At 37.5% G+C, this 26,410-nt stretch overlaps 1 protein-coding gene across 9 annotated transcripts in view; it reads left to right on the top strand.

Moving 5' to 3' along the window:
• FUT9 (fucosyltransferase 9) overlaps positions 1-23,860 on the top strand; it is a 105,296-nt gene extending 81,436 nt beyond the window's left edge. For 8 of the 9 annotated variants that reach the window (XM_077174744.1, XM_077174740.1, XM_077174742.1 and 5 more), the window contains one exon: positions 14,759-23,860. In XM_077174744.1, coding sequence (XP_077030859.1) covers positions 14,767-15,846 — 1,080 coding nt within the window. In that variant the 5' untranslated portion in view covers positions 14,759-14,766 and the 3' untranslated portion in view covers positions 15,847-23,860. Of the gene's footprint in view, positions 1-9,559; positions 9,701-14,758 lie in introns of those variants that run through there. The other variant, XM_077174747.1, reaches the window with a different exon arrangement.
• Positions 23,861-26,410: the final 2,550 nt, after the last annotated feature.

Here is a 26,410-nt window from a genome sequence, read left to right as displayed (position 1 = left end):
CTAGATGGAATAATCATATTAACAACACATCAGCTCTGCAAAACTCTGTTGTGCTTCCCTGCATAAAATGACAATTTAAAGTATCTTTCCAGAAGTTTCATGGAGATTATTGTATTTTATTCTCTATTTAGGTTTAAAAAAATCTTAGACAACCTATTTGAAGTCTCCGAATGAAATACTTACAGTTCAGTTCAGCATTACATGCCATTTTCAGAGAGGTTGAAGTGTAATTTATTTCATTTTACTTTCATCAGCAAATCAAGTTCATCCATCCAAAACCAGCTTTTCTGGGTACACACATTTCATTTGTTATCATTTTAAGTAGCATAGAGTGCAGTCAAATTCCAATATCTGTCAATCGCACACAAGTACTGTTAAGTAATCTTTTACTTTCTAGTTAAATGCTTACACCATAAACATTGAATAAATGCTTGCTTGGCACTCAAACAAACAGCTTAAAGCAGCAAAATTGCCCTTAAACTGTATAGAATTTTCTAACTATTTGATGGGTATCTGAAAACTCTATTTTCCAGTTAATATTAAATTATTTTGAATCTATTAAAAAGTATTCTGCACTGTAGTTACACCTCAAAAAATCCAAAGTATCTCAATTTTTAAAAATACTCCTCTGATCTTCATATCTTTCTCTTGATTTGTTGTACCAAATTCTACTTACATTTTAATCTTCCCTTTTGGCATTGCAGAGCATTATTTCAGAACAATAAATAATAAAACCGGGTGCTAAGGTGTTGAACATGACATAGGAACCTGAATAACTCAAAAAACAAACAGAAGATGTGTCGAAAAAGCCTTTAAAAGGCTTTATCCTAACATGTTCTTAGAATTTTTTATTATTTTTTTAAACATGCTCATAAATCTTAGACATCTGTATTGACAACTAAAATTAATCCACTAAAAATAGCTTGTTGAAAACAATTGTGTTTGTCTTACTCATCACTAAAAACCTTAAAGAACAGAAGCCTTGAAAGAAACTGGCTGGTAATAAAAAAGAAGTTGATAATAATTGCTGATGCTGAAAATGCAAAAGGAGACAGAATATGAATGCAACTTAAATTGGAATTTAAGAATCCTTTATCTTTAAAGCTTTCTATTCATGTCAGCTGTATCAATAAACATGCTTGTTTGCTTAATGGGGAGTAAATTCACCCAATTCCCCCATGCCATATTTCATCAGAATTCTAGTCTAAGCAACTGCCTTCTGCTCCTTGCTAGACTTTTTCCAGAAATCAAAAGGCAGATTTCCCATCTCCAGTAATTTATACAGAGGTTTCATACATCTCATGCTGTAAATAATCTTCAGGATTGCAAGATTCAGCCTGCTGCTGTGTTTCCTGATGAAATAATTGTTTCAGAGCAATAGGTTCTTTCATGTTATCTCTGACAAAAGAGTTAAGGCACATAAGAATGAAAAATATTTTATTTTTCCTATAATAATATTACCTGTCTCTACTTTCTGCCTCCTTTTCCCATCCACCCCTCCCTGGCTCAGTGCCCCTGTGAATTCAGTGCTCTCTTTCCCTCCAGCACAGGAGTGGCAGTGACTCCAGGGCCTTCTACACCCACTGGCTGCCACATTGCAGCACATCTCACAAGGAGAGCACAACAGCAGCACCTCCCACTGGGGCACAGCCTCCACCCAGGGCCAGCAGCTTGGGCAGTGGTGCCTAAACATTCCTAAGTTCATCATGTCTGGGTTTGTTTCATACTACATATGTAGAGAGGATACAGAGAAATATAAAGCATAATTGATAAATCACATTGCAGGGAATGTAAGGAATTCAGTGTGCTACAAATATCACATATACAGTCTATATATATATATTGGTATTCATAGAAGTATGTATTTATAAAATACAGCAGATGTGAAAGCAGAAACATTTCAAAAAGGTGATTAAATCTTTCCTGAAGTTACAGATTGTGGGTGATTCTGTTATGTGCATGTGTAAGGGAGGGTGTTTATTATTTGCACCTTGTTCTAAATTTTAGATATTCCCTGTACTCTAACTTATATCTGTCTTGCTGTCTCCTGAGTTACCTTAGGATTTTTATTTCTAAGTTAACCTTAAGGAACACAAAGGAATAGCTTTTGAGCTCTCTTTTTTTTTTTCTCTTCTTACATGGTGCTGCAATCCATTGAAAGAACAAAACCCTAACCATACTGAAACTAGTAGGTTTTCCAGTGTTTCTGTGAGCAAAATTTCATCTCTGATACTTCTTGTCTTTCAGCAAATCCAGCTATGCTTGTAGAATTTCAACTATAGCTCTGCAAAGGGTTGGTTTTTTCTTATTTTAAAGATCAAGGGGTCACTGACTTTAATCTAAGTCTTCCATTTCTCTGTAGTAATTTACCTCAATCAAAAATTTTGAATGTGTTTTCAGAGATTTGTAACAAAGATGCATAAAAAAGATATCTGATCTGAATAAATCTGACATGACTACCTTCAGGGGAAGCTTGTTTGAAGAAAAAATTCTATCCCACAGATTCAACCATTTTGATGCAAATTTAAGTCATAGTTGTCAAATAGTTGTTCAAATTTTCATGATATTGTGAAAATTACTTATCTTTCCCGGACTTGATCTCCACCACTCCTTTACTCCACATAGAGCAGTTTCAGGAATAATTTTCTGACTGTGGCTTGATTAAAACTTTATGCTTGCAAAAGTCCAAAAGATTCTTTAGAGAAAGACATTTCAAAAGTGAATGTATTGTTTTTACTAGAGCACCATTTATTTTGCTTCTATGGTACTCTTAATTGGTAGATTTGAAAGTATTTTATTAAAGGAAAGGAGTCTTACACTTTAGGTATCTATGAGACAAAGTGATTTGTGCCTAACTCAAATTAAATTCTGCTCAACTAAACTCAGATTAAACTGATAAAAGAGCCAGGAAGTTCTCTACCACTTTGTTCTGTGTCCTGTGTATGAGATTTCTCAGGGTATCAGCAGGCTCTAATTGCCCTGGTAAATCAGTGCTGTCCAGCAGAGCAACATCCTTGTCAGTGAAATAATGATTTCCTAACATTATTATCATTGCTTTTGATTAAACTTCATTTAGGAGGACTTACAATAGACATATATTCTAGCAGAAATTCCATTTAATTTGGCTGGGAAGAAGTCTTTGTTGTACTTTAACATTTGTTTTTTGTGACATTTGACCACAACTAACCACAGAGATCAAAGGCTGTCCTCAACACCCACCACCTGCTGACCAGTAGCAGGTCTGGTTGTTAGCCCAAAAGCTTCCTTAGGGTTCCTGGAGCACCTACAAAATGTGGACAATCTGTTGGGCACCTACGAGTGCAACACACCACAAACAGTGAAAGAGGCTGCCCAAGACAGAACTGGGGTGTGCCTTCCTCCATCCTTCACCAAGACACTTTCCATGCTCTAAAGAATTGGGTCCTTCTTGGATTCAGAGCTGGGAATCCTCCCTCAAGAGCAGGGATCTAGTCCCTTCCTTTTATGAAGAAGTTAGGAAATAACACCTTTTGAAGCGCAGCCAGAAAATTATTCACCCAAAATAAATACCAGGTTTTGTGTTCTTTCCAGCAATGGAGATTTAAACCCTCTCTTTAACCTTCTCTTTACAGGGTTGTAAACTGCATGGGAAAGGAAGCTGACTCTACCTTCTACTGCTGCAGATGTGCCCCTGGGCATAAATCATTAGGGAGTCAATAGGCAGGAGACAGAAGGAGGTCATAAGAAAATAGTATTGTCTTGATTAGCACCTAGGCCTCCAGTGAGGGGAAAAGGATTGCTCACCTCTATTCCTAAAGCTCTTCACACATTGTAAAATCGACAGATATTGTTGTCTAGGAGCTAGAAAGCCTTTAAGGAAATTTAATCATCGAGATCTGAATCGCTTGAAGTTGAAGAAAGATTCCTATCTAAATAGGTCATAGCTTCAATTACTATATAAAGGGGCTTCATCCTCTGCCTGTTTCCTTTAAGTTCAAACAAACAAAAAGCAGCTGTTACCAGTGCATTTAAGATGGAGTCTGCTCTTGTAGGCACATCTATTTCCTTAGGGCTCAGAGCTGGGGTAATAGCTGGTTTATCGATTTTGAGTGGCCCTTCCTCGTGAAGAATGACCCCCTTCTGGGGATGTGCTGGCACCAGGCAGCTAAGAGCACAGGAGTCTCAAAGGCAGAGGGTCAGAGAGAGTTTAAGCATGACCAGCACTAACAGACAAATGAACAGAGGTTTTCAGGGTTGCAGGATTGCAACATGTCCCCTGATCCCTACTAGTAGAGCCTGGTTTCTGGTTTGGGGCTTCTTAGGACACTTAGGATAGCTAATCAGCTAGGGATTTAGGTTCCTCTTAACATTTTTGTCATCATATTAGTCCTACCCACTATTGCTAAACTGAATTAACTGCATGGATTCTCAGTCTGTTTGAAAAGGCAGCTGCTTGCCATCACTTTTTTTACACCAATTTCCTTAAAGTAAAGGAATCCAGCATTAAGTGCTGCTGACCTCATATCTAGACCCCTTTTTTTAATCTTTTACAGCCTATTTCCCTTGCTCTTTTTCTTTCTCTCTGTGTTTCCTCCTACCTATCTCTCCAGATTTTCTTTAGAAAGTTACTTTCTGAGTAAGATTGCTATATAAAGTCTCCCTTGCTTTGTAGGAACAAAGGAAATCTCTTTCTTTCCACTTTTTAAATGCCTAGTTTTAATAAGCAGTCAAGTTGTGCCAGAGAAAGACTATGGATTGCAAACCTTAAGATGGGAAAAAGACTACTTGGCAATTTGTATTACTAAGATACAGTAAATAATTGTACATTGAATTGTTACTCTAGTGGCAAAACATTCATTAATTCATTATGGAACCTTTTTCTCTATTAAGAGTAGAATAATGTATGACACTAAAATCCAGTAATTGAACTTTAGAATCAAGAACAAATTGAATATTGGAATTAAACTTAGACTTTAATTAAACTTCTCTTTTTAATATGCTTAAAAGGAAGACAATAAGCTAAGAAATAGCAAATAACTTGAGCCTTTTCATAGAAATATGATCTCTGGACTAACTGCTGGCTTTGTGCAGTTTTTTGTCAGCAGTCTGTGCAGAATATTCTTCATTGACATGTTCTAACCTCAAGTTGCTCTCAGAGGCATCAGTGTCTATGTTAACCTGGAGAGTAAGTAGTAAAAAGGAAGCATCACCTTAGAACAGGTTGGTGTTTGCAGCTACTGGAGGATTTTTTCAGAAAATTGTTCCTTGGACCCATTCCTCTTGTGTATTTGCTATTTCTTCACTCAAGAACTTCAGGTTTTTTCTTTTCCACAGAAAAAGTCTCTTCAGCGATTTTGTTAAGCTTTGTATTCTCAGCTTGTTATACTTGTAGTTCCAGCTATCTGCTCTTCCTTTTGTTGTGCACACAAAGAGAAAGTTATGCACACTCCAAGAAATTAACAACTGCTTTCTTTCAACTGCAATTTTGTTTTCTCAGAAGAGTGTACAGTTTGAGAGGTTGAGGGATTGTTAGTTTTGCTGGTTTTATAGTATACACTAGCTAAAATATATATTGTTTTTTAAATATGTTTTTGTTCTTGTTATATCACACTTTAGGTTTTGGGTGATTTTTTGTTTCAGTTTGTGTGCATGCATATGTTTAAACTTCTTAATAGGAAAGTTTCTGAATTTACTTTTTGTGGATCTTGTTCTTTCTCCCTGTGTTTGAGTAAAAAGGCACTTGTATCAGATCTTAAAAGAGATCTATCTGATCTCTTCTGCTCATGTTTTTAGTGTCCAAACTTTACAGTATAGTATAACCTTTATAGTGAATTACTAATCTTGCTCTAGCAAGACAAGTATTTCATTCAAGAGCCTTGTTTTATAATCACCTTCTATCTTACACTTAACAGCTTATTCTTTTGAAATATTTGGTACTACCAACACAAGTAATCTTGAGAACGTAGCTGTCGGTGCACAATGAAAATGATTGGTGCTGGTTTTCTTTCCTTCCAATTAGTGCTGGTGTCCTCACACACACAAGTGCTCTACAATCCATCAATTATTTGAATTGCACTTTTCCCAGATGGAAAATAAGCCTCTGTTGTTTTAGCACTCAGTATATTACAATATGAAGGATTTGTATTCTCTGTGCACAGAATCTAACCTGAAGTTTTGAGTTCCTGGTGGGCTTTTAGGAAAGCTGGATTAGTGAGGAGTTCTACTCAAGGCATCTAGACAACTAGCAGCACCTGGCTGAGGACTCTTGGCTATCCTGAATCCTCTTGACGAACACTTAGTTACTTCTTAGCTCAGAATAGTCCAGAAACCCAGTTCTGTTGATTGTATTTTTAAAACAAATGCCCATCCTTCCATTCTGTGAGGGGAAAAAGTCTCATTTGCAAAGAGTATGGATGGACATATTTTAAAAAGTAAGCCTATAAATTATCACCTCTATTATCTGTTAACATAGTAGTAAATGGCATTCTCCAATTCAGCCACAGAGCAGATTGCAATGGATTTCAGCAGTCCAGTAGCTTTTTTTTCTCTCTAGGGCAGTTGTTGTCTCACTGGCAACTAGGATCCACAGCACAGATTTTTCAAATTAAAGCAAGAATATTGACCTGCATCCTAAAAAAAACCAGTTCTATCAGTACAGATCCCAAACCTAAAGGTATAACAAGTCTCTTAAGGAAAAGGTGCTAGGCAAGCAGAGAAATGAAATGTTAAACAGAAATCAGATTATGGGGAATTTATGGTATTTCTTAAAGGCCTCTCAGGCTTCCTTTCCTGGCTACAGAGCTGTCTCAAAAGTTGTGTTGCCAGTGGCAAAATCCTCAGATCTATGCAGGTTTATCTGCACAAAAGGCAGCATTAAACCTCAATTAAATTTTTGAGCTTGCTTATGCAGCAAGATAGGGTGGTGTATTTACTGCACCTAGCCTCTAATCATATCTACACAAACAGCTGGTGCTCACAGCTCCAAAAGCCTTGCTTTGCCACAGAACTAATACACCCCAAAGTGTTCAATATTATAAGTAGGCATCCTCTGTTTTTTCCTGATTCTGATTTATCTTCTTCACAGGAAGAGGTGTTTTTCCACTATACAGGGGAACTACATATTAGGAAATCAGTCAGAAGCAACCGTGATTGTTTGATGGGGAGTTTAACTTACATGCACAGGAATGCTTGTGGTTCTTCTCCTGCCACTTGATGCTCTCTCTCTGTTTGGCTTTGCTCACATCATTTTCACAGGCACTGTGAGTTAACCAGGGCTTTCTGGTGGGCAGGTGGCCATCACAAGCACACAGTTTGTGCAGGTATGTTATTCATATTTCAGCTGGCCGGCTCCAGCTTTACAAGCCAGTCACAAAGCTGCTGAAGAGCTCTTTCTGCAATTCTGGCAGAATCAGAGAGAACAGCAGTTTGCTGTTCCCAAACCACATGGAAAGAGGGGAGGAAGAGACCACTTGCTTTTGGAGCACTTTTCTTTGATCAGCTTCATTTTGTGCAGAGCCTTTTCAGGGCTTTTGAAAGAGGCAGGGACTGGCTTGTGCTGCATAACTAGGATGAGCTTTATATTCAGAAAGATAAAAAGCTCTTTTCTAGCAAGGCAGATAAAATTTGCTGCTAAGCTACAGTGGTGAAGAACTCCATTTTCTACACCTAGCACAGTATGGAAAGCCATCACCCCTTTCACAGATTGCTGTTGGTCATTAACTAGCTGTGATGTGGACCAGCAAACGTGGAAGTTAAGGTAAAAAAGGTTCTGTCTGCATGCTACCAAGGCTGGCAATGCTGCTGAGGTTCTGATCACTTTGCATGTCATTTATTTTCCAGTTGTGCCAAGGGAAGGAAAGGGTACCTCCTGTACCCTCTGAGACCAACTCATAAGCTCATGATTAGAAAGCAACGCTGCTGCCATGTGGAGTGTCCTGACACCGACTCTGGATTGTCTGGAAAAGTTTCTTGCTGATAGGACTGTATTTTTTTTCTTTTATATGTGGTAGTGTTGGTGGACATAAAGTCACTCTGGTATGGACAGCAGTGCTTTAGCCATTTTCCCCTGCTGTTCTGAGAGACTCTGTGTCCCTGGCTAATGCCTTTTGCTGTACACTGGATCACAGTAAGAAACCACTGAGCTGTTGCATAAGCAGCTGGAGAGTGACAGTGTGTGACTGCCATGGAGAGAAGGAGAGGATAGATGACAATCAGGGGGAAGGCTGGGGGCTGCTGAGCCGTAGCAGGATGCTGTGCCTTGCACAGCAATTTGGAGAAGGAAGCTGAGAATAGGATTTTCTTCAGCAAGGGGGTCAGGATTCAGACATTCACAAAAAAAAGCAGCTGTACTCCATCTAGAAATCTACAGGAAGATTTAGGTTTAGCCTTTAAAAATAGGGACTTTGTAATTGCTGTTGTCCACATAATATTTTGCTTTTCTTCACATTTTCACTCTGTGCCATGTGGCTGTTTCATAGTTCGCAAGACAACTTTGAGGATGGGGGATGATTTTATTCTTTCATTCTGCAATTCTTTGCAGTTTTTGACTGCCAGTTTGTACTCTTATTAGGTTCATTTTATAAGAATCTGTGTTTACTGCCAGGAGCACAAGGCTGGAATGAACCAAGTGAGGTCATTGTAGCCCAGCCCTAGGACCTGGGGGCACAATTTGGTCTCTCATTGCTTAGTGGTGCTTGTCTAACCTTGTTCTTGCCAGTCTCCAGTGATAAGTTCTGCACCATTCCGAAGCAATCTATCTTAATGGCTACCTGTCCTCCGGGTGCTTTTAGGTAATTTTTTTTTTAAACTGTTCGAAGTAAAATTTACCACCACTGAATGAAATGATTCTATACTGCTCTCAGAGTGCAAACACACAAAATTGGAATCTGTGGAATTAACAAATAACTCGAAAACAAAGGAGGTGGAGAGGGGAAGAAAAAAAATGTTGTAAACAGTAGAATAAAAATATGCAGTCTGAGATCAGCAGCTCATTCTGTTTTCAGCCTTTTAACTCTGTGCAGCTCTGTTGAGCCTTTTCATGCTGGGCTGTTTTCAGAAATCTGTGGACAGGCATGGAAATGTGTGGAAACAAGCCTGTGTTTGGATGTTTGTTGGGGGAGAAAAAATCCGCTGTTCCAGTTGCAACAGAGGAAGCTTAACTGGGAGCAGTGAGTTAATTCCAATAAAAGGAGCACTCCTCAGTTTCAGAGAGCTAAAGCAAAAGCCCCCGGGGGCATGTGCATACAGCAGTGACTTGGAGATAAGAAGTTACACACTGGCTATCCTGAGGCAATCAGGGTTTCTTCAATACTGCAGGTGAAAAAGCTCTAGCTAATTGGAAGTGTGCTTTAAGAAAATCCAGCTTTTAGCATAAATGCAAATATGCCCTGGCCAAGGGTGGTAAAATATGCCAGAGGACAGGGAAAGCAATCTCAGATGAGCTTTCTTTCTAACAATAACAATTGTTTGCTTGTGATTCCTATCAGTTCTCACTGCATTCAGCTGTCCTTTTATGGCCCTGAAGTATCTACCTAGATTGTCTGCTTCTAGAGGGAGCTACCTCTGGCACCTCTGTTATCCTCAGAGTCCTTCTGCTCTTCACCCACTCTGATGCCAGGAGTGATCCTTGAGGATCTTGAGGTTAAGTATTTCTACCTGAGGAATCCTGAGACCAACTGGTGGTGAAGACAAGAGTTAGCCCCAAACACTTAAGAATTCTAAGGTGTGAAAAGTATTGTGATTTTTTTTCATGATTCAGTGTCCATGCTTTTAAGAATCTTGGCTTCATTTTCATTTTAAAATACTGTCCTTTCCCTTTGGAAAAGCTCAGTACTAGACTAGTAATGAAAGTTATACCTCTGCAAGTAATGATATATTTTGGGCTACTGCCAAAACCTTGAGAAACTGAAGAAATTGGTGCAAAAAATGCCAGAGAAAAAGGCATCAATATTATTGACAAGAAAGTTCATATTTTCTCCCCACTGCAGTATTGCATAATCAGAAAAAAACCCAAAACATATCTGTCCCTTCTGGAATGACTGAGAAGTCCCAGTTGCAAGGAAAATATGATAAAACAGTTTCCATAAAATTCAATTTTATTTCTTAATAAACATAATGCATTCAAAACCAGACATTTTTTTGCAAGCCTTGCCTGGTAAACTTGGGGTTAACAGGGCTGATACCCCATTACTATCTCCCTGTTTCTGTTGCTGCTAAATGCAGTTGCTCCCTGATGGAATGCCAAGATTTGCACTTAAAAAGAAGCCTTGCTAAGTTTTGTACTGAGAAAAACAGTCTTGTACTGATAAAATACTATACTTTCAACTTGGGAAAAAAAGCACCTAGAAAATACTTGCTACTCCACAACACTCTGAAATGTACTTTATAACAAAACTATCAAAAGTACAGAATTCTTCCAGCTGGCAAAAATCTCAGTAAACACATCTCTTTGACAAAGTTCTCCTTTCAGACTCAACATGCATGGGGGAGGGAATCCACAGAAAGGAAATTTGTCATTCTGGGGTGGAAGAAAAGCCATGAAAGGGGAAGGGTGAACTAAGGTGACTTGCATGGATGGCTTGCAATAAATATCTCCTTAGTGTCACCTTTATAGTGAGAATTACAGTCAGATGTTAATGGTTATCTTGGGCACAAAAAAGAAGGACATAAATAAATATGGAAAAGAATCCTCATTTTGGAGATTATTATGGAAAAAATGGTCCATGAATTCTAGTGCACCATAACCTTTATGTCCTAGTAGTACACACAAGCTAATTCTCAAAATATCTCTTCTAGCCCAGACCATTTTATGATGCTATGCAAATAATATGTGTCAACAAGTGCCTAACACATGCCTTCACTGCACTTACTGCTGCCTGACTGTGCCCAGGACTAAATCCCAAAAGCCATGAAAGCAGAGTTTGCTGGTCCATTCCATGGGTCCCTCAATCTGCCTTGGGAAGCACAGAAATTATTGATTCTGTTAGTACTTCCTGACGAAAAATCGCCACTATTCCCTGTATACATCTTAATAGTTATTACTGTATTCCACAAAATGGAATACAAAAATAGAATTCCATGAAAAAACCCTGTCCAGCTCCTCTGGGTATGGTTAAGTGGTATTTTTAGGAGTCTGCTCAGTTCCTCTGCTTCCTTGCAAGACTCTCATTCAATTTTTTAAAGGGTCCTGCTATTAGAACCCTTTCCCACCATCCCATTAGCAGTAGTTTCAGAGCAAAGCATGACAGTGATGCCAGTACACCTAATGGATCTGTGAGACTGCATAATGAATGGCTGGTTCTCTGAATCCAAAGGATGCAGGACTATAAAGGGCTATAGAGCCTGGATGTAGGTTTGTGTTTTGGTAAAAGGCAAAAACTAGAAACCATGATCCCATATCAGAAGGGGGACATGCCTTCACAGGCCAGCAAAACCAGGAGAGGAAATAAACCCAGAAGAGACAATAAAAATTGGAAAACTCATCTGTTTAACATGGTCAGATGTTGATATTGGTACTTGGGGTAGCACAAACCACATTGGCTCTACACTTCAAAAGCTTCTATACAAATGCAAGAGTCTGGACAAACTAGAATTTCAGGCAGAGGACAGAAGATATAATATCTGGTCATTTCCTATGCAGTAAGAATTGTCATGTGATGATGCAGGGGTTTGTTAGTAGTTAGCAGAAGAGCTTAGTGTAAAATAATCCCTGTCAGAGACTTGAGTCAAAAGGCTTATAACTGGAGGGTGACTATGTTACAAGGCACAATGTTAAAATCCTTTTCTGATTTTTCATCATCCTTTTTAATCCCTAGAAAATTATCAGCTCCTGTGAATAAACGTGTCCCAATCTATTGTTCAAACTCAGCTGACACTCTCTGTTCAGTGATAAGTTATACCTGTGCTGTGTATCACTTTCAAAAGCACAGAAACAAAGAACAGCTTTACATGAATATCAGTTCAGCCTCTTGATTTTTTTTTTTCAGCTGCATCTCCTAGAGCTGTTCAACCTAAATCCCTTCTTCCTTAGAGGTCCTATTCTTACTTTCTCTGTAGTAAGGCAGGGAAGCAGTCTTAGGCTCTCATAGGACATATCCTTCCTTCTAGACATAATTTCAAGAAATAATCAACACAGGCTAAAAAAAGCCAATGTAATGTTGCTGTAAAGCCTCGTTTTTCTTTCAGAGGGATTTAAACTGATGTGGATAAGTGGAAAAGCCATGGACACACCGTTCTCCTCCTTACTCCCCTCAGGATCATTTTGCTGAAATCAGAGGGGGCCTGCTAAACTATGTCCTTCAGTAAAAGGGCCTAGACAAAAGCACCAGACTCAGCATTCCATATATTTTATATAATTGTAGGAGGTGTTTGTGCCCAGGCACTGGCAGCAGGGACTCTGGACAGCCTCTCCAAAGAGCAGCCAGGGCCACCCCATGCCAATTCCAGCATATCCCAACACACCCACTGCAGGGCATGGCTAAACCCTGCAGCCAAGGTGCTGGCACCTCTGGGAAAGTGTATTCAAAAGGCACAAGTAATGGAAAATTAGGGGGAAAACGTGAGAAACAGCCTTGTGAGCACCAAGGTCAGAGAAGAAGGACAGGGGGACATACTCTGAGCACTACAGCAAAGACTCCCCTGCAGCCCATGGTGGCCTGGTGAGGACCTCACAGGAGGATGTGTCCTGAAGCATCCCATGGACAGCCCACTCAGTAGCTAAGTTTTTTTCCCTGAAGGAATTGCATCCCATAGGAAGGACTCATTTTGGAGGAAGGGAAAGGCGTAAGGAGGAAGGAGCAGCTAAGAGGAATAGTTGTGGACTGATCACAAACCTGTATTCCTATCCCTCTGCACTGCTCAGGAGTGGGTAGGAGGTATAGGAGTTGAGAATGAAGGAGGAAACTGAGTCTGGGAATAAGAGGGGGGAAATTTATTTTAATATTTGTCTTTGTTTCTCACTATATAAATCTATTTTAAATTACAATAAATTACATTATTTTGCCCCGAGATGAGCCTGTTTAGCTTATGAAAGTAACTTATAAGTGACCTTCCTGTCCTTACTTCAACCCATGAGACTTTCATCTTTTTTTCTTCCCATATTTTGTTGAGGAGAGATAGTGAGAGAGTGTCTGGGTGGGTCTGACAGCCAGACAAGGTTAATCCACCACGATAACTAAAACCAGAATTAAAAACATCCATATACCCAAAACCAGGAGATATTGTGACAAATTCCCTTTTCTTCAAGATACAGTGTTAGAGTAAAGCTAAGTTAAGGGATGTTCTCTCCTTCTTCCTTTCCTCAACAATGAATGTGAAAACATTTATGTTGTAACTGTAGTGCTACACTCACTACACATCAGTTTTTACACTCACAAAGGCTGCAAAGTTATGTGCTATTTGTGGACATCTGAATCACGTTCTATCATGTCTTCATTCTGAATTTATTGATTTATTTCATAGTAGGAAGAGATGAGCTATGGGAGTGGTTTTAAAGGCCTGAAGTTCACTTTCTGCTTTCTTTGATTTTGATTTATATATATATATATATATATATATATATATATATATATATATATATATACATATACATCTATATAATATTATATATTTTCCTATTTATAGGGGTGGGCTTTTTATAAATTTTTTTTGTGGCACTATCTAGCCAAGGAAACAAAACACAACAAATTGAAAGATGTGCAAAAAAAGGAAAGTCAGACAACATTTACAGTAATTGTAGCACATTTACAGTGTGCCAGTATGTGCAGAGTACTTTTTCCTGGTAACAGACTTCCATTCCTTTTCCCTTGTGTGCCATGGTGCTGCATGGTTGACTTTTCTTAGTTTTAGAACATCTGTGAGTTCTAGGGCTACATTCAGGATCAAAGGTTAGCAATTAACAACCCCTAACTAGGGTTGTTAGGTTTTGCAAGAACCATATGGTAGAGTAGTTCTGGAAAGAGATTGATCACTTCTCTCAGGAGGAAACAAGTAGAGCAAGGACACAGGAGGCTACAGGAGGCTATATGAACTTCTCAGCCCTATCTCCCCATGGGAAAAAGAGGATACCTCATAATGATGCAGCATATCTCTACTTTTCCTCATTTTTAACACATAAAAACATAATTAAATATATAAGAACATATTTTATATTAATTTCTCTTTATTTTTTATGTGGGAAATATGTGAGATATGTGGCTGCATAAGGAAACTCTCTATTGGTGCTTCCTCCCCTAGGTATTTTAGGAGTTCCCTGGAGAAGGCATGAATGTTCATCCCTATGTAGCCATCAGACATGAACTAGTTTTCTAATAAAAGTCTTATTGATTAAACAATTAAAGTTCTAGTCCCTTCCTTTTTCAATCCTCTAATCCTATGTCCTCCACATTCACAAAAATACAAATACAACAAATCTGCAGCATGTTGTCCTTTACATAGATGCAGGGATAGAATTAAAGGGTAATTTTTTCTGTCTTCTGTGTTCCAAATGCTTGGCCTAGGTTCTGAGCAAAAAAACTTCTCAATATGTACTGATTCACCAAGTATGAGACATATTAAAATTTTGCTTTTGTCAGTGAGCTTTTAATGTGAAGAAGAGAAATATTGTCACTTTATCACAGAGTGCAAGAAACCATGCCCTCTCCATTCAAAAGAAATTTCTGAGGTTGCAGTTCAGTGTTATTGAAGTTCTACCTATTGTGATGTCTGATTATTTTAACAAGACATATATATATAATTTAATACCTGATATTATTTTCTCTCTCTTCCTCTTTTTTTTTCTCAGAGCAAATTATGACATCGACATCTAAAGGAATTTTCCGGCCATTTTTTATTATCTTCATTATCCTTGGTTGTTTCATGGCATTTATATTAATTTATATCAAACCAACAAATAGCTGGATTTCTGGTCCTATAGAATCAGCCAGTTCAGTGTTGAAAATGAAGAACTTCTTTTCTTCCAAAACTGATAATCTCAATGAAACTACTGTCTTGATCTGGGTTTGGCCATTTGGTCAGACATTCGATCTAACATCCTGCCAAACGATGTTCAACATCCCCGGGTGCCATCTGACTATTGACCGCTCGCTCTACAACAGATCCCACGCTGTCCTCATTCATCACAGAGACATTAGCTGGGATCTGGCCAATTTACCTCAGCAAGCCAGGCCACCGTTCCAGAAGTGGATTTGGATGAACTTGGAGTCTCCAACTCATACTCCACAAAAGAGTGGCATCGAACACCTTTTTAACCTGACCCTGACTTACCGACGTGACTCAGATATCCAGGTGCCTTATGGCTTCATGATGGTTGGCACCAGTTCCTTCACATTTGAAGTACCAAGTAAGGAAAACTTGGTCTGTTGGGTTGTGAGTAACTGGAACCCTGAGCACGCTCGAGTGAAGTATTACAACGAGCTCAGCAAATACATTGAAATCCACACCTACGGGCAAGCCTTCGGAGACTACGTCAATGACAAAAACTTGATTCCAACTATCTCCACGTGCAAATTCTACCTTTCCTTTGAAAATTCAATCCACAAAGATTACATTACTGAGAAACTCTACAATGCTCTTCTGGCTGGATCAGTACCAGTTGTACTGGGCCCTTCCAGAGAAAATTATGAGAATTACATTCCAGCAGACTCTTTCATACATGTGGAAGATTTTCTCTCCCCCAGAGAGCTAGCAGAATATCTTCTGATGCTTGACAAAAATAATAAGATGTATCTTAGTTATTTCAACTGGAAGAAGGATTTTTCAGTGCATCTTCCTAGGTTCTGGGAATCACATGCATGTCTTGCTTGTGATCACGTGAAAAGACACCAGGAATACAAGTCCATTGGAAATTTAGAAAAATGGTTTTGGAATTAATTTGTGGGGGGTGTGTGTGGGTGTGTGTGGTTGTGTGTGTGCATTTTTTTGAAGAAGCCAGAAAGGACTTCAGTCCAAGTGGAGAGGAAAAGAAAAGAGAAAAAAAGGAAGGAAAAGAGAATCTCACATCATGGTTTATCAGTTATTCTCTTTTGGCTATCCTATTTATATTTTGTAAGAAATTTTAAAAGATCAGCAGAAGCAGTCATCAGTACTCAGTTTCAAATTATAATAGATATACTAATTATGTGCACTGAAGAGTATTTGATTGCTTATTATAAATTTAAAACAAGATTTTCCACATTTTCTGTGAAACAAGTCCCAGTCTTTCACTTGAAGCAGTAATTTTTAACTTTTCTTTTTTTTTATTTTTAACATTATCTTTGTTGTTTAACCTATTTTGAAAATGAGGAAACAATTTTTAAATGTCAGAGAAAATTTTAAGAACATAATTTGTGGTTCCAGACAGAAATGTGTGTAACAGTTCAAAAGACAGTAAAGTTTCTATGTCCATCTTGCATTTAAGAGCACAGTAGAGTACATTACCTAACATTATGGAAGTGTGACAAATTGCCCCCTTTTTAAGGGTAATGAACCTAGAACTATAGTTTTTTAAATGTATTAGAATAGTGGATAGTCTTTGTTTCTAAAAAGGTTTCCTAACAAATGATCCCATTATGTTGCTTTAGGAATATATCTCTTCTTACCCTCTGAAGAAAAGAGAAGTCATATTTAGAGAAAATGACCAATCCTGGTGACCAAAACCCAGATTCATCAAATTTTTGAGTGTATTCAAATGCAGCACAACCTTGGCCTTCAATATGTCTCAAGTATTTTTAACTTGAACCAGAGCTTTACATAGTGTTACACCGAGATAAACAGATTTTTTAAAAAAGGTGTTTGATTACATCAGCCTTATGCACTGAATTCAGCTGGTAATAATGGATTTTAGAAGCAGTTTGCTGAGAAATTTTAGAAAGCTCTCTCATATAATTTCTTGAATAATATTGAATTTTCCCCCAATTCTGTAAAGATCTGTTGAATTTTAACTGTAGCTGGACAATTTGATGTTATGACACATAAGTGCGGGGAAAAATTACTAAGCAGTCAATTTTCTGAGAGAAATTTGCTGAAATTCAGTAAATAAGCTATGAGGCTATATAAACTTTCAACTTACTAAGCTAATAAATTTGGGGGGTTGAAAATATTGTGTATGAGAGGTATTAAAAATGACCTCTTCAGAGCAACAACTGCTATCAATATTTGATAATATAAGTAGGTTTTAAAGTATCAAATTTGCTCTAATAGCAAAACCAAAATTTTGATGATTGTCATAATTTTAAGATGTCTGCTTCAAACATGTATAATTTGATTTTACTACTTTCTATCAGCTAAGACAAATTTCTGATTGCTATATATATTCATATGTACAAGGTTGGTTTAATGACATAAATGCATAGGTATGCTTTAGTATCAAATGAAAGCAAATCAGCTTGGATTTTCAGGTCAGTGCTGCAAATCACACCTGCTACCAGAAAAAAAAGAAAAAAGTTAAACTGGAAAGACTTCTTCTTGTGACATGAATAAGACCCTGATCAAGCAAAGTAGTTAATCGAGTAACTGAGACTAAATTTTCAGACAAAAAAGTTACTGCAGTAAGGAAATGAGAGATAAATTATAAATATTTAGCAAAAGACAGTGGGACTTATTACAGGCTGGAATAGAAACACAAAAGGCTATAAGAGTAATTAGTTAAATTTATAGGACTCAAAACCCCATGGAAAAATTATAGAATTACTTCTGCTCTGCCTGTGGTTTCAAAAGCTGTATTCTGATCCAGCTAGCTTTCAATATACTGTGAATCACCTAAACTCACCAGCATTCTAGTATGCAGCAAGATAAGCTTACCTTGAACATTAATGCAATACAAGGAAACTGAGTCTTCTAAAAACAAACTTCTGATGTGCATGTAATATGAGTAGTATCTTATCATTTTGAAGGCAAGTTTCTTTAGCTTATAGTCTGTCCTACAGGACATCATAACATTTTGTTTTCAGGAGGACTGTGAAATTCTCGGTGACTGAACATACCACTGGTTTGGCTCAATAACCTGATTCCCTCAGTGCTGGAATTTGGAAGTCCTTTGCATTGACCTCAGTGAAAGGTGAATGTGTACAACCACTCCTCACTTCAGATCGTGAGAGCTGTTCTATGTGTTAGAAGGTCTTAGGTGGATTCAGACTGGTTCCTTGGCAGCAAGTTCAGCTAAGTCCTTATAGTAATAACAAGCAAGAATATATAAAATATATGAAGTGTGAAATATTGGTCAGTGTATACACAGGAAAGTTTTGAAATATACTCTGAATTTTAATCCTGAAAGTAATGTCTTTACCTCTGTAAGCACAAGATCCAGCCAGCATGGCTAATCTTAGGCTGAATTTTAAGAAATGGAAAAGTCTTTTGATGGAACTGGAAGGAGTGAAGAGTGTTGTTCTCTTCACAAGAAGAAAAGCTCCACACAAGGTTTGTATATATTTCATTCAGGAAACATTGCTAAAATTGCTTCAAAGCTTAATAAAACAGGAGAGAAATCTAATTCAGAATTGTGCATAAGAATCACTACCAAGTCCTAAAAAATATACATGACCCTAATGCCTCACTGGCATTCTTGAAGAGTAAGTGCTGGAACAAAATTGAGCCAATTTTTAATGAAGATTTTAAGGTGATCTGCAAGTATCAGACCTTAAGCAGTTCTGGATTGAAATATCTTTGTTGACAGAAGATGAAGCAATTTTGGACATGTTCAGCCTATGTAGTAAATGATGTGAAGCAATGGATACAAAACATCTGTGCTCAATGCATGCATGAAGGCTGCCTACCTAGACCTAGACACTTAACTCACCTAAGGCTGCTTCCATTCTGTATCTGATATTCAGCTTTGTGAGGTCTGTGCTTCTTTTGTGATCTACTCCACATGGGCAGCAAGCATAGACACTCAAATAACAAATCACTGTGAAAGAAAATGAGCAAACTTAAGCAACTGTGGAAGGGACTAGACAAAATAGGTATTGTGCTTTGGTACCACTGGCAAAAGAAGATAATTACCTAAAAAAAGTGAAGTAGAAGTTGGGAAATCACACCAGCCCTAATTGTTTTTTCAAGAAATTTCTTTCAGACATTCAATTTCTTTTTTTGCTAGCCCACAGCAATCTTGAGTTTACTTGTCCCAAGTTAACTAAGCAGTCCATGAAGACAGAGGGTAATCACCATCCTTTGTTTTACTTTGGATGATTTTAGGCTCTCTGTCATGCACTGAGCTATCAACACTACTGCTTTTCTCAGTGTGGAAAATAAGACCCAACCAGATAAAATACTAACTGCACATGCATTGCTACCCAACTGAATGTGGACAGTATAAGACAAAACTGGAAGCAGATCCTTCTAAAGTAGTTTTCCTTTCATTTCATAGACAATGTCCACAGCAGATCTTGCTTAGTATGAGATCCCCATTCCTTAGGGAATCCTGTTGCCAGTTTCTTTGAATGCCTCATTCCATATGTCTATACCACAGTGAGCAGCAGCCTGAGTGAAGCCCACTGTAAGTGTGAGACATCCAGCAACATATTTGTCTTTTAAGAAACAGATCAAATAAAATGAAAGTTGGACTGAGAGAGCATCAATGTGGGGCTTTGTATAGTTCATGCAAGCTGAGCAAGACATGGGAAATGGACACCACTGAACACAATAAAGAACTACTTGCTCTCTCTGGACACTCACCTTTTTTTTTCTCAAAATATGCTTTAAAAAAACCACATAATTTTCTTCCCTCTCTAAACAAGCAGTTAAGTAACGAATAACTGCTCCTTTTTATTCAAGAATGGGACTCCTGTTAGCCTTGTATTATCTTTTTTATTAGATGCAGAATAACATTCAGGAGAAGAGAAAGGTTTGTCAGTAAGATAATTCTATTTCTTATCTAGATTCAAGGATCTTTATTCTTATTTTCTTATTTGATTTATAAGTCTTCATGCAGCAACACCTTCTGGACACGATACAAAAAGGCATTAAGAGTATGCAGATGACAATGAGACTTAAGTGTGTCCTTAATTTTAAGAGCATCTTAAATGCTTTAATGCACTGGGGCTCCAGAGAATATTTTCATTGCCTTTAGGAATTGTGCCAAAGAGTGGAATTTATAGACATCAGCAACCAATTTGTGCAGCCTCTTCTGCATCATGTACATAGAGAGTAAAGATTGGCTGAATAGTCCGCACTGAAAACCCTGGATTCATTCTGATTTGGTGTCTAACCAATAAATCTTGGCCCAGCTCTTCTGCTCCTCTACCACCTCAGGCCATCCCCTGAGCACAGCACCTCAGCTTACAGCCTGCCCGTGCTATGCAGGGTCACTGAACTTCCATGTGACATGAGGAAGCCAGAGAGGCTGAGGATGCTGAGATAGAATTTCAAGGCCTGTCCAAGGTGAAAGCATAAAACCTGGTCATGTCCTGAAATCTGGACTCACTGTGCCCTACAGAGAGTCAGTCTCAGCCTCAGCTGATTTTCCTCTGAGGAAAGTATTTGGTTCATTCTAGGTGAGACTGTGAGTAATCACTGTGTGTGCAAAGTGGGAACAAGAGGTGTCTCTGTGTAGGCTGACAAGGAAGCTTCTGACCTATTTAAACCTAGCAGTGAAAATTAAACAAGTACTCAAGTGTTTCCTTGGTCTAAACTAGTGTGTTATTGAGAACAGAGTCCAGGGGAAGTATTTGCATACCCACCTACCAGCTGGTGGGCTTTTTCATTAATTTTGGCTGACAGTTCTGTTTTAGCTTTTTTGTTTGTTTTTAATAAAAGTGATATGAAAATGTTAAAAATCAATCAATATGATTCATACAAGATAGTTATTTCACCTTTATCTTTTGCTTCTTCCTTGGGCAAATCTTCTACCAGAGTTAGCAGGTGATTTGGGAGATTCCTATGCTAGTAACAAAGGATTGAGCCAAGGATGAATGGCTTGGGTAGAAAACCCTGTCTTGTTCATTGAAATTCCCCTTCTGATTTTTGAATGTGCAGTTAGTGCTATGGACAATTCTTCATTAAGAGAATCAATGTAAAAAGCATACTGGTTAGAGATGCTCATAAAAGGTACAGAAATACCAATAAATTGATTAAATAAACTATGCAGTGGCAATTTTAATTCATGGCACTATTGCTAGAGGGTGATACAGATGATAAAATCATCAACTTGTGAGAAATAACTTGGCCTAGAGACATCATCCAGCAGTTTTCATACTGGAGGAAGTCACTTCATTACTCCATCGCAAATGTAATTAATTGGCAATCTTTAGTGTCACCAATTGACTGAAAGCAATCGTCTCTGTGCAATGAATATCTCAGAGGTTTGCTCACATGGCAGAGAGCCTCTCACCCCCAGGTTAACAGCCTGAATTAGGAGTTGCTTGGTACAGGTCACTGTTTGGCAGCCTCTAGCAAAACCACAGCAGGTGGTTCTGTGGTCGCAGGTTTTGCATTGCTGCTTTCAGCCAGGGAAGGCAAAGAACAGAGCTGAGACTCATCTGACACCCTCTTCATGGCACACTCACAGAGGGGTTTAAGACACTCTCACTCCTGTGGCCTATACCCTGCCTGCCTATGAGAATGCAGAAGACTTTGCTGTTCCAAGTAATAAGAGAATTTTCATTTTTTTGAGGTGTGGTGCCAGTCTGTGCAAATGAATTATTGATACTTGGGGGAACTCCTCATTAACATTCTTAAGTAATTAATTAGCAGGAAAATAATTTAATCATTGCAAATTGGCAGCAAAAGCAACTGTTTGTTATTCTTTATTATGAATTAGTCCAGTGGAAAAGAGGATTTGATGAAACTTTATCCCCCTGGCTTGATATAGCCGAGTTGGATCCAGATATAGAAACATGTTTGATAGCAAAATTTGAAAGATATATGGTAAACCAACACATATATATAAAGTTGGGACAAATTTCCTACAGAACCTTGAAACTATAAATAAGCACTTTAGCAGTCACCAGACAGAAAATGTTCCCATCAATCCATTTCTTTATAACATCATAAGAAAAGCCAGCCTGATATATGCTGTTTGGCAAATAAATTAATTACAAAACCTACATTTTCTTTGCTGCTTTGTAACACACATAAGAGCTGAGATTAAAAAGTTTGGAAAGTTAACTCCCTTGGTGTAATTTAATGTTTTAAAGAATCCATGGACACGCTGAAAAGAAGTGAGAAACTTTTCCATCTATACAAAATTCTAATGTGCCAAACTGTTTCCAGTGAATGAACAACACAGTTAAGTATATTGACTTTTTATTAGGATTTACAAAATCTTCTATTAACGCACTGTAATTTTGCACTATTTTGTAAGAAAATTTTAAAAAAAGGAAAAAATAAAAAAGGAACTGAAAAAAGAAACAGAAAAAAAATCTAAAAATAGATGCCAAATGTATAGTTTGTAAAATACTATTTTTCTGATATAAGGTGTCATATTGTGAATCTAACTGTGTTATTGTAAACTGTGAAAAATGTGATGTTCTGTTGTGACACAGCCTATGAAGGGCCATTTCTAACACAGATAATTCACCTGGACTTGTTTATATGAAACATATTCATAAATCTGAGATCACTTTTATACTTATTTTTCTTAGACTATTTTTCCACATTTGCAACACAACTGTTATTTTATATCAAACATTAATTTTGCTTTAAAATATTAGTTGAATAGGTGGGTGAGCGTCTTAAATGTGCCAGAGATTCAAATCTGTAACAGAGATAATTCAGAAACTATTCTTTGCCAAACTGTAATGCTAGTAAAATCAATGATGTTTTGTTGAAAAATGGGCACACTGTCAATAAACATAAGTTTCTAGTCCAATAATGATGACAATGTCACATTTTCTAGGATAAATGCCCGGTAGTTACGAGCTGCATTTCCCTGCTGTCTTTGTGAATGTTGAGGAAACAAAACTGTGTGCCATAGCTGAATGTCATAGACATTCAGTTACCTAAATAATGTGCCATGGATTTTACCTCTGAGATACATTAATGAGGATTAAGAGGAAAAAACAAGCTGTTTGTCCTGATTCAAACTCAGTTTCTGTGATGGGTCACATGAAAATGGGGTGGTTGTCGAGGCAGGACTGGGACAACCTCAGCAGGGAGAGTTCTGTGTGTAGAAATGTGTGGGGACTGCATTTATTGTGTTAGTGCAAGATCAGGACCAAAGTCCCTTTCTTTTACATTTGAACTTGCACCCATAACACTGAGTGAGATCTGATAGGAACCCTTTCTTCATGTTCCCAGCTAATTATATTCCTTGTACTGACAACTTTTATGTGTTTTATATAATATATATATAGTGCATAAATTCATGTGTAAGAAAGAGTAACCATGGCAAATTGAATCTTAATAAAAATAATAGAAACCATTCTTACCTGCAGGCACATTCTAAGATGCCATGTTGAAAGATCCTGTAAAAAGTGTATTTTTTATTTATTAGTGATTGTATATTTTGCCCCATGATCTAGACATTTTATATCAGGGAGGCTACCAAAAACCATTTTTTTCTTCCCTTTGAACACTACCATCACCCTGAGATGCATCTGGAAACTGTAGAGGTCAACCACTGATGTTTTGTGGTAATTTTTTAGTACGATGTTGTTGTTGAACTTTCTTCTGATTACCTATAGATATGTTCAGAGTTTTCAACATAATTTAACTGCAGACTGAAGATACCAACTGAATGAAACTACAGGTTACCATAATTATTTCAAAGACTCTCACCATTTACGTGAAATTAATATTTCAGAACACTGATTCCAAGGTGGTTAACGAGCAGATCATTGACTCTTATTTATTGAGCACTGGAATTCTCCCTAAAGGATAAACACTGAATCATGTAAATAATAGTGCTCTATATAAGCTTAACAAAATATTGTAATAGGTATATTTAAAATAAAAAGAGAACATTCCAAGTGTACTATAGTCTCTGATCATTATTTTATAGGTCTGATATCACACTTTTTCTTCTTGTGGTACTTCTCATTAAGAGCCTGATCTGAAGATTGCTGCTACTCATAACCATGACTTCTAGCAGAGATCTCACAAACAGAATTTTGGTTCTTTTTAAGCTGTTGCACACAAAATTCCTCTAAGTGCTCAAGGTCAGACTGAATTCATACAGACTGTCATGTGAGTTTACTATGCACAGCAACCAGCACAGATGAATTAATATGATATTGTAATTAACGTTACTTTGCCTTGTTTTTAACAATGATCTTTAAATTTTTTCTGAGGAGTGGAATAGTAATTTACATGGTCATATTTCATTGCTTTATCTACCATACAAATAACCTACATTTGCAGAGATTAACTGTATCTAAAATAGCAAATGGTTAAAACAATGGTGTCAGATTTATTTCTAAATATTTATGCAAAAATGGAAATAGCTGCCATTGAAATAAATGTAATGAATAATGCAGTATTTCCAGTAGGAAAGATCATCTCGTTACAGAAATTGCAGGTTATCCAAGACATAATATTATGTCTGACTGCTGTGCACCCTGAATAGGTTAGGGGTCTTCAAAGAACCTTTTCCTTTCTATCAGACAGGAAAATTTACTTTACTTCTGAGGTAACAAACCTTTGTTAACTTGGATACATTCTTTAAAAGTTTATTTAACTCTTGCCATTTACTTAAAGCAAACTTATCATCATCTTGAGCTCATCCTTGACAAGTACAGGGACAGACTGACTTTTCAATAGTATGTGTGACCGAAGTCCCTGCCGCATTTCACTCACACACACAACCCTTTCACATTCTTACATTCAAAATCCACTTTAAAAATTCAATCTAGGGCAGAACATACAATTTTCTGTCTTTAAAACAGGCTTTTTTACTTAAATTATCCACTTCTACTTCCTCTCACAAACTTCCCCTGGATATGCCAACAAAGCCTTGTGTGTTTGGAAAGCCAGGTCCCTGCCCTGGATGTCAGAAGCAGTCAGCTTAATGATATGCTTCTGAAAGCACAGCACTGCAGTGAAACCTGAAAGAGAAAAGGGTCAGGAACAGAAGGTGTGCAGGTTTCTAACCCTGCCAGCAATAGTGTGCTATTACAGATGCTGAAACTACATCTCTGGCTAATAAGGCTGCTGTTGGCACAACTTCTTCATGCAGTGAAACAAGCAATAAGCTCTTCATAAGCTCTACACAGGCTGATACTATAGCACAAAACACTTCATTGAAACAAGTGTGCAGCTAGTGAGCCTGAGAGTCGGCAGCTACCACCACTCAAAATACAAAACACTCCATGTCAATTCTCACACAGACTAAAACAGAAGCCACCTTTCAAGAAATATATCATCTCAACATATATTTTCATTCTGATAAACCCTTTGGATGGAATAACAAATTTTTAGACCAAAGACCTGGTGGTAGTTTAAGATACTTCAGAACAGGTTTCTATAGATAGGTGTACAGAGGAGTATTGAATTCCTAAATTTCCAGTATACATAAGGTAGTCACAAGTGTGAAAAAGTAAATGGGGTCTGAGAGTAACTCAGCTCACCTACTCAGAGTGTTTTCATCTTTAATCCTATCTAAGATCACATTAAAAAATCATTTAATAACTTGCAGTTCAATAACAATTGTTATTGCAATTGATTTTGATGTACAATGAATCAGAAGAAGGAATGAAAATAAAAGCACTTGTGTTGAAATGTGAAAAATTATCAGGTTTCATTTTCCAACCAAAATTAGTTGTGATGTTATGATTGATGGTTTTTTGAAAGATCAAAATTACTATCAAAATTCCTGTCCTTAATCAAAAACCTAAGATTCCAGTAATTGCTAAATGAAATTAATTTGAGAAATTTCACACTAATTTTAACACTTTTTTCTGAAATGGTTCTTTTTCCTAAAGGGGTCTGTTTTTCCATGACAGAATTCTTGAATGAGGAACATATCAATAACTACATTTTCATTCTTCTCTTGTCTTCTGTCATCTGAATTCTCTCATGTATGAAGAACACATACTCAGTGGGATATGGTTAATCAATATGGAAGAGTTGCAAATGGTTTCAAAATAATTTCTATATAGTCACAGACTGTTGCCATACCACAATTATGTTATTCCTGCAATCAGGAGCAATCATTTAATGGCTGATTTCCAGCTTTCAGACATACACACTGACAAGTTATGAACTTCACTCTGCTTTTTAAGCTGCCCAGTCCTGTTACCACAGTTTCTTATATTTGTTGACATTCTGTTCATCTTATATCCATGTCATTTCCTCAGACATATCATTCCCCGTCCTTCTACACCAACTGTGTATCTTTACATCCTCTCTCTGCATTTTGACATTTTAAGAAAATCTATTTTCAGCTACAAATACAAGGCTCTGTAACCTTGAAGTAGCGAGCCCAGCATCCTCGTGCCACTGCCCCTTCCTTGTCACTGAATTAGATTTAACTCACATTAAGTTTAATGCACTGAAATGAAGTGTAATGAGGTACATGGGCAATCGG

Source organism: Agelaius phoeniceus, chromosome 3, assembly GCF_051311805.1.
Source record: "Agelaius phoeniceus isolate bAgePho1 chromosome 3, bAgePho1.hap1, whole genome shotgun sequence".
NCBI classification, from domain to species: Eukaryota; Metazoa; Chordata; class Aves; order Passeriformes; family Icteridae; genus Agelaius; species Agelaius phoeniceus.
This window is presented reverse-complemented; position numbering and strand designations above follow the sequence as displayed.